The sequence below is a fragment of the Cuculus canorus genome, chromosome 32 (assembly GCF_017976375.1).
Source record: "Cuculus canorus isolate bCucCan1 chromosome 32, bCucCan1.pri, whole genome shotgun sequence".
Lineage (NCBI taxonomy): Eukaryota > Metazoa > Chordata > Aves > Cuculiformes > Cuculidae > Cuculus > Cuculus canorus.
Window position 1 is genome coordinate 729,587 of NC_071432.1, and position 8,207 is coordinate 737,793.

General features: G+C 54.1%; 1 protein-coding gene across 1 annotated transcript in view; it reads right to left on the bottom strand.

Moving 5' to 3' along the window:
* The window catches only part of LOC104067830 (IQ motif and SEC7 domain-containing protein 2-like), a 58,972-nt gene extending 51,451 nt beyond the window's left edge, over window positions 1–7,521 (bottom strand). The window contains exons 1-3 of the mRNA XM_054052155.1: window positions 7,274–7,521; window positions 5,790–5,978; window positions 5,579–5,704 (exon numbers count right to left, since the gene is read on the bottom strand). Of these exons, the coding sequence (XP_053908130.1) occupies window positions 5,579–5,704; window positions 5,790–5,978; window positions 7,274–7,382 (424 nt within the window). The 5' untranslated portion in view covers window positions 7,383–7,521. The remainder of the gene's footprint in view (window positions 1–5,578; window positions 5,705–5,789; window positions 5,979–7,273) is intronic.
* Window positions 7,522–8,207: the final 686 nt, after the last annotated feature.

Here is an 8,207-nt window from a genome sequence, read left to right on the forward strand (position 1 = left end):
GGATGAGGCCCCAAATCCTCAGGGATGGAGGTGTCAGGACTCGGATGAGTCCTCAAATCCTCATGGATGGAGGTGTCAGGGCTTGGATGAGCCCCAAATCCTCATGGATGGAGGTGTGAGGACTCGGATGAGTCCCCAAAAGCCACACAATCCCCCCAAATCCTCCCTAAACCCACAAATATCCCTCAAACCACTCCTAATCCCTCATTTACTCCCCTCAAATTCCCCCGAAACCCTCAAACCAATTTATATCCTTCCCAAAATCCCTCCTAAAGCCACACTTTCCCCATCCTAAATCCATTCTAAACCCCAAAACCAACCTTTATGCCCCCAAAATCCCTCCTAATCCCACGCTTACCCCCCTCAGATCCCTCCATGGCCCCCAAATCCAATTTATACCCCCAAAATCCCTCCTAAATCCACGCTTACCCCCCAAAATCCCTCCTAATCCCACACTTTACCCCCCTCAAATCCCACCATGGCCCCCAAATCCAACTAATACCCCCCAAAATCCCTCCGAAATCCACGCTTACCCCCCAAAATCCCTCCTAATCCCACACTTTACCCCCCTCAAATCCCTCCATGGCCCCCAAATCCAACTTATACCCCCCAAAATCCCTCCTAAATCCACGCTTACCCCCCAAAATCCCTCCTAATCCCACACTTTACCCCCCCTCAAATCCCTCCATGGCCCCCAAAACCAATTTATACCCCCCAAAATCCCTCCTAAATCCACGCTTACCCCCCAAAATCCCTCCTAATCCCACACTTTACCCCCCTCAAATCCCTCCATGGCCCCCAAATCCAACTTATACCCCCCAAAATCCCTCCTAAAGCCACGCTTACCCCCCAAAATCCCTCCTAATCCCACACTTTACCCCCCTCAAATCCCTCCATGGCCCCCAAATCCAATTTATACCCCCCAAAATCCCTCCTAAATCCACGCTTACCCCCCAAAATCCCTCCTAATCCCACACTTTACCCCCCTCAAATCCCTCCATGGCCCCCAAATCCAACTTATACCCCCCAAAATCCCTCCTAAATCCACGCTTACCCCCCAAAATCCCTCCTAATCCCACACTTTACCCCCCTCAAATCCCCCCATGGCCCCCAAATCCAACTAATACCCCCCAAAATCCCTCCTAATCCCACACTTTAACCCTCTCAAATCCCTCCATGGCCCCCAAATCCAATTTATACGCCCCAAAATCCCTCCTAAATCCACGCTTACCCCCAAAATCCCTCCTAATCCCACGCTTTACCCCCCTCAAATCCCTCCATGGCCCCCAAATCCAATTTATACCCCCCAAAATCCCTCCGAAATCCACGCTTACCCCCCAAAATCCCTCCTAATCCCACACTTTACCCCCCTCAAATCCCTCCATGGCCCCCAAATCCAATTTATACCCCCCAAAATCCCTCCTAATCCCACGCTTTACCCCCCTCAAATCCCACTATGGCCCCCAAATCCAATTTATACCCCCCAAAATCCCTCCGAAATCCACACTTACCCCCCAAAATCCCTCCTAATCCCACACTTTACCCCCCTCAAATCCCTCCATGGCCCCCAAATCCAATTTATACCCCCCAAAATCCCTCCTAAAGCCACGCTTACCCCCCAAAATCCCTCCTAATCCCACACTTTACCCCCCTCAAATCCCTCCATGGCCCCCAAATCCAATTTATAACCCCCAAAATCCCTCCTAATCCCACGCTTACCCCCCAAAATCCCTCCTAATCCCACGCTTTACCCCCCTCAAATCCCACCATGGCCCCCAAATCCAACTTAGACCCCCCAAAATCCCTCCTAAAGCCACGCTTACCCCCCAAAATCCCTCCTAATCCCACACTTTACCCCCCTCAAATCCCACCATGGCCCCCAAATCCAACTAATACCCCCCAAAATCCCTCCTAAAGCCACGCTTACCCCCCAAAATCCCTCCTAATCCCACACTTTACCCCCCTCAAATCCCTCCATGGCCCCCAAATCCAATTTATACCCCCCAAAATCCCTCCTAAATCCACGCTTACCCCCCAAAATCCCTCCTAATCCCACACTTTACCCCCCTCAAATCCCTCCATGGCCCCCAAATCCAACTTATACCCCCCAAAATCCCTCCTAAATCCACGCTTACCCCCCAAAATCCCTCCTAATCCCACACTTTACCCCCCTCAAATCCCCCCATGGCCCCCAAATCCAACTAATACCCCCCAAAATCCCTCCTAATCCCACACTTTACCCCCCTCAAATCCCTCCATGGCCCCCAAATCCAATTTATACGCCCCAAAATCCCTCCTAAATCCACGCTTACCCCCAAAATCCCTCCTAATCCCACGCTTTACCCCCCTCAAATCCCTCCATGGCCCCCAAATCCAATTTATACCCCCCAAAATCCCTCCGAAATCCACGCTTACCCCCCAAAATCCCTCCTAATCCCACACTTTACCCCCCTCAAATCCCTCCATGGCCCCCAAATCCAATTTATACCCCCCAAAATCCCTCCTAATCCCACGCTTTACCCCCCTCAAATCCCACCATGGCCCCCAAATCCAATTTATACCCCCCAAAATCCCTCCGAAATCCACACTTACCCCCCAAAATCCCTCCTAATCCCACACTTTACCCCCCTCAAATCCCTCCATGGCCCCCAAATCCAATTTATACCCCCCAAAATCCCTCCTAAAGCCACGCTTACCCCCCAAAATCCCTCCTAATCCCACGCTTTACCCCCCTCAAATCCCTCCATGGCCCCCAAATCCAATTTATACCCCCCAAAATCCCTCCTAAATCCACGCTTACCCCCAAAATCCCTCCTAATCCCACACTTTACCCCCCTCAAATCCCTCCATGGCCCCCAAATCCAACTTATACCCCCCAAAATCCCTCCTAAATCCACGCTTACCCCCCAAAATCCCTCCTAATCCCACACTTTACCCCCCTCAAATCCCCCCATGGCCCCCAAATCCAACTAATACCCCCCAAAATCCCTCCTAATCCCACACTTTAACCCTCTCAAATCCCTCCATGGCCCCCAAATCCAATTTATACGCCCCAAAATCCCTCCTAAATCCACGCTTACCCCCAAAATCCCTCCTAATCCCACGCTTTACCCCCCTCAAATCCCTCCATGGCCCCCAAATCCAATTTATACCCCCCAAAATCCCTCCGAAATCCACGCTTACCCCCCAAAATCCCTCCTAATCCCACACTTTACCCCCCTCAAATCCCTCCATGGCCCCCAAATCCAATTTATACCCCCCAAAATCCCTCCTAATCCCACGCTTTACCCCCCTCAAATCCCTCCATGGCCCCCAAATCCAATTTATACCCCCCAAAATCCCTCCGAAATCCACGCTTACCCCCCAAAATCCCTCCTAATCCCACACTTTACCCCCCTCAAATCCCTCCATGGCCCCCAAATCCAATTTATACCCCCCAAAATCCCTCCTAAAGCCACGCTTACCCCCCAAAATCCCTCCTAATCCCACACTTTACCCCCCTCAAATCCCTCCATGGCCCCCAAATCCAATTTATAACCCCCAAAATCCCTCCTAATCCCACGCTTACCCCCCAAAATCCCTCCTAATCCCACGCTTTACCCCCCTCAAATCCCACCATGGCCCCCAAATCCAACTTATACCCCCCAAAATCCCTCCTAAAGCCACGCTTACCCCCCAAAATCCCTCCTAATCCCACACTTTACCCCCCTCAAATCCCACCATGGCCCCCAAATCCAATTTATACCCCCCAAAATCCCTCCTAAATCCACGCTTACCCCCCAAAATCCCTCCTAATGCCACGCTTTACCCCCCTCAAATCCCACCATGGCCCCCAAATCCAATTTATACGCCCCAAAATCCTTCCTAAATCCACGTTTATCCCCCAAAATCCCTCCTAATCCCACACTTTACCCCCCTCAAATCCCTCCATGGCCCCCAAATCCAATTTATAGCCCCCAAAATCCCTCCTAATCCCACGCTTACCCCCCAAAATCCCTCCTAATCCCACACTTTACCCCCCTCAAATCCCTCGATGGCCCCCAAATCCAACTTATACCCCCCAAAATCCCTCCTAATCCCACACTTTACCCCCCTCAAATCCCTCCATGGCCCCCAAATCCAATTTATACCCCCCAAAATCCCTCCTAATCCCACGCTTTACCCCCCTCAAATCCCACCATGGCCCACAAATCCAATTTATACCCCCCAAAATCCCTCCTAAAGCCACACTTACCCCCCAAAATCCCTCCTAATCCCACACTTTACCCCCCTCAAATCCCTCCATGACCCCCAAATCCAATTTATACCCCCCAAAATCCCTCCTAAAGCCACGCTTACCCCCCAAAATCCGTCCTAATCCCACACTTTACCCCCCTCAAATCCCTCCATGACCCCCAAATCCAATTTATACCCCCCAAAATCCCTCCGAAATCCACGCTTACCCCCCAAAATCCCTCCTAATCCCACACTTTACCCCCCTCAAATCCCTCCGTGGCCCCCAAATCCAATTTATACCCCCCAAAATCCCTCCGAAATCCACGCTTACCCCCCAAAATCCCTCCTAATCCCACACTTTACCCCCCTCAAATCCCTCCGTGGCCCCCAAATCCAATTTATACCCCCCAAAATCCCTCCGAAATCCACGCTTACCCCCCAAAATCCCTTCTAATCCCACGCTTTACCCCCCTCAAATCCCTCCATGGCCCCCAAATCCAATTTATAACCCCCAAAATCCCTCCTAATCCCACACTTTACCCCCCTCAAATCCCTCCATAGCCCCCAAATCCAATTTATACCCCCCAAAATCCCTCCTAAATCCACGCTTACCCCCCAAAATCCCTCCTAATCCCACACTTTACCCCCCTCAAGTCCCTCCATGGCCCCCAAATCCAATTTATACCCCCCCAAAATCCCTCCTAATCCCACTCTTTACCCCCCTCAAATCCCTCCACGGCCCCCAAATCCAACTTATACCCCCAAAATCCCTCCTAAATCCACGCTTACCCCCCAAAATCCCTCCTAATCCCACACTTTACCCCCCTCAAATCCCTCCGTGGCCCCCAAATCCAATTTATACCCCCCAAAAACCCTCCTAAATCCACGCTTACCCCCCAAAATCCCTCCTAATCCCACACTTTACCCCCCTCAAATCCCTCCATGGCCCCCAAATCCAATTTATACCCCCCAAAATCCCTCCTAAATCCACGCTTACCCCCCAAAATCCCTCCTAATCCCACACTTTACCCCCCTCAAATCCCACCACGGCCCCCAAATCCAATTTATACCCCCCAAAATCCCTCCTAATCCCACACTTTACACCCTCAAATCCCTCCGTGGCCCCCAAATCCAATTTATACCCCCCAAAATCCTTCCTAAATCCACGTTTACCCCCCAAAATCCCTCCTAATCCCACACTTTACCCCCCTCAAATCCCTCCATGTCCCCCAAATCCAATTTATACCCCCCAAAATCCCTCCTAAATCCACGCTTACCCCACCCTAAATCCCTCCTAACGCCCTAAAATCCCCCCAAATCCTCTGGAATTCACCCCTAAACTGCCCCAAACCCTCTTTCTTACTCTCCGCCCAAACCTGGAAGACGAGGAAATTCCTGGCCTTGATGAGAATTCCCAATTTTTCCAGCTCCTCGCTGTACTCGCTCAGCTGGACGACGCGGTTGTTGATCTTGTATTCCGAAGAACTCCCTATTCCGGGGAAAATTTGGGAGACGTCAAAAGGAAAAAGCATCATAAATCCCACCCTTTCGTCTCCCGCTTTTCCGTTTCGGACCTACGATAACGCGAGCGAAGGTTCGATCCTCAGCGCCTTCCTCGGAGTAAACCATACTGACGTAGGCGCGGCTCGCCGCCGGTTTTCCCACCGGAGCGCCGTGGATCAGATCCCGAAGGGTTTTCACTCGGAGGTTGCTCGTTTTCTCCCCCAGGACGAAGCTGATGGCATCCATCAGGTTGGATTTACCTGGAAAAATGGGGGGGGGGGGACACAAAGAAGAGAGGGAAAAGGGGATTCCAGAGGTTGTTTTGAGGGGGGGAAATGGGAGAGCGCGGAAAAAGGGGAGGGAGAAAAGGAAATGGGGGAGACTCCCCCTGGAGAGCGTGGGACTCCAGGGGTTGGGGGGGCGCCAGGGTTTGGGGGGGATCCCAGGGTTTTGGGGGGGATCCCAGGGTTTGGGGGGGACTCCAGGGTTTGGGGGGGGCGCCAGGGTTTGGGGGAGAACCCAGGGTTTGGGGGGGAACCCAGGGTTTGGGGGAGATCCCAGGGTTTGGGGGAGACGCCAGAGTTTGGAGGGATCCCAGGGTTTGGGGGGGGCGCATCAGGGTTTGGGGGGACTCCAGGGTTTGGGGGCACACCAGGGTTTGGGGGGGGATCCCTGGGTTTGGGGGACACACCAGGGTTTGGGGGGAACGCCAGGGTTTGGGGGGACACCAGGCTTTGGGGGGGATCCCAGGGTTTGGGGGGGAACCCAGGGTTTGGGGGGGACGCCAGGGTTTGGGGGGGATCCCAGGGTTTGGGGGGGACACCAGGGTTTGGGGGGGGACGCCAGGGTTTGGGGGAGATCCCAGGGTTTGGGAGGACCCCAGGGTTTGGGGGGGATCCCAGGGTTTGGGGGGGATCCCAGGGTTTGGGGAGGATCCCAGGGTTTTGGGGGACACACCAGGGTTTCGGGGGACACACCAGGGTTTGGGGGAGATCCCAGGGTTTGGGGGGAACCCAGGGTTTGGGGAGGATCCCAGGGTTTGGGGGGGAACCCAGGGTTTGGGGGGGGATCCCAGGATTTAGGGGGGAACCCAGGGTTTGGGGGAGATCCCAGGGTTTGGAGGGATCCCAGGGTTTGGAGGGGGCACTAGGGTTTGAGGGGGGCACCAGGGTTTGGGGGGGGACTCCAGGGTTTGGGGGAGATCCCAGGGTTTGGGGGGGGCGCCAGGGTTTGGGGGAGATCCCAGGGTTTTGGGGGAGATCCCAGGGTTTGGGGGGGATCCCAGGATTTAGGGGGGACGCCAGGGTTTGGGGGGGGCACCAAGGATTAGGGGAGGGACCCCAAGGATGGAGAGGGGACCCCAAGGTTTAGGGGGGGGATCCCAGGGATTAGGGGAGGAACCCCAAAGATGGAGGGGGAACCCCAAGGTTTAGGGGGGACCCCAAGGGATTAGGGGAGGGACCTCAAGGATGGAGAGGGGACCTCAAGGATTAGGGGGGACCCCAGGGATTAGGGGGGGGACCCCAGGGCTGGAGGGTGTGGCGGCGCCCCTCACCGGAGCCGTTGGGGCCGATGATGGCGGTGAAGCGGCGGAAGGGGCCGATGATCTGACGGCCTTTGTAGGACTTGAAGTTCTCGATCTCGATGAGCTTCAGGAACCCCATAGCGGGGGAGGAGGCGGTGAGGAACAACCGCTCTGAGGAGGAGGAGGAGAACGAGGAGGAGGAAGAGGAGAAGGAATCGGTACCGAGAGCGGAACCGAACGCGCCCGGCGGGAAAGCGGCGGCGGTGGCGGCACCGAGACCCGCCCGGGGCGCTGATTGGCTCCCGGCGCTGTCAATCATCCCATAGCCACGCCTACCATGCTTCCCATTGGCCAACGCTTTGTATACCGCTCTCTGACTGGCTTATTTGTCTGTCAATCAACTTTAGCCGCGCCCACTCGCTGCCATTCAGACTCATGGCTGAAGCCACGCCCGCTCCGCTTCCCATTGGTCAGCGCTTTGTATGCTGTGCTCTGATTGGTACATTTAGCTGTCAATCATTATTAGCCACGCCCCCTCGCGCTTCACAGGGCCGCTGTCAATCACCCGCCTGGCCACGCCCCCTTTCCCCTCTATTGGAATAGTGGGCGTTGATTGACTCCTTTGGAGGAGGTTTTACCTCCGAAAATGTGACTTTACCTCCAAAAATGTGACTTTACCTCCGAAAAGTTCGGTTGTTACCGCACAGAAGAGATTTTTCTCTCAGGAAAAGGGACTTTTACCTCAGGAAAGAGGATTTTTCGCCTCCGGGAGGCGATTTTATCCCAGAAAAGGGGACTTCACCTCAAGAAAGTTCAGTTGTTACCGCACAGAGGAGATTTGCACCCCAGAAAAAGGTACTCTTACCTCAAGAAACAGAATTTTTCACTTCAGGGAGGGGGGTTTACCCCAGAAAAGGGGACTTTACATCAAAAAAAGATCAATTCTACTTCAGGGGAGAGATTT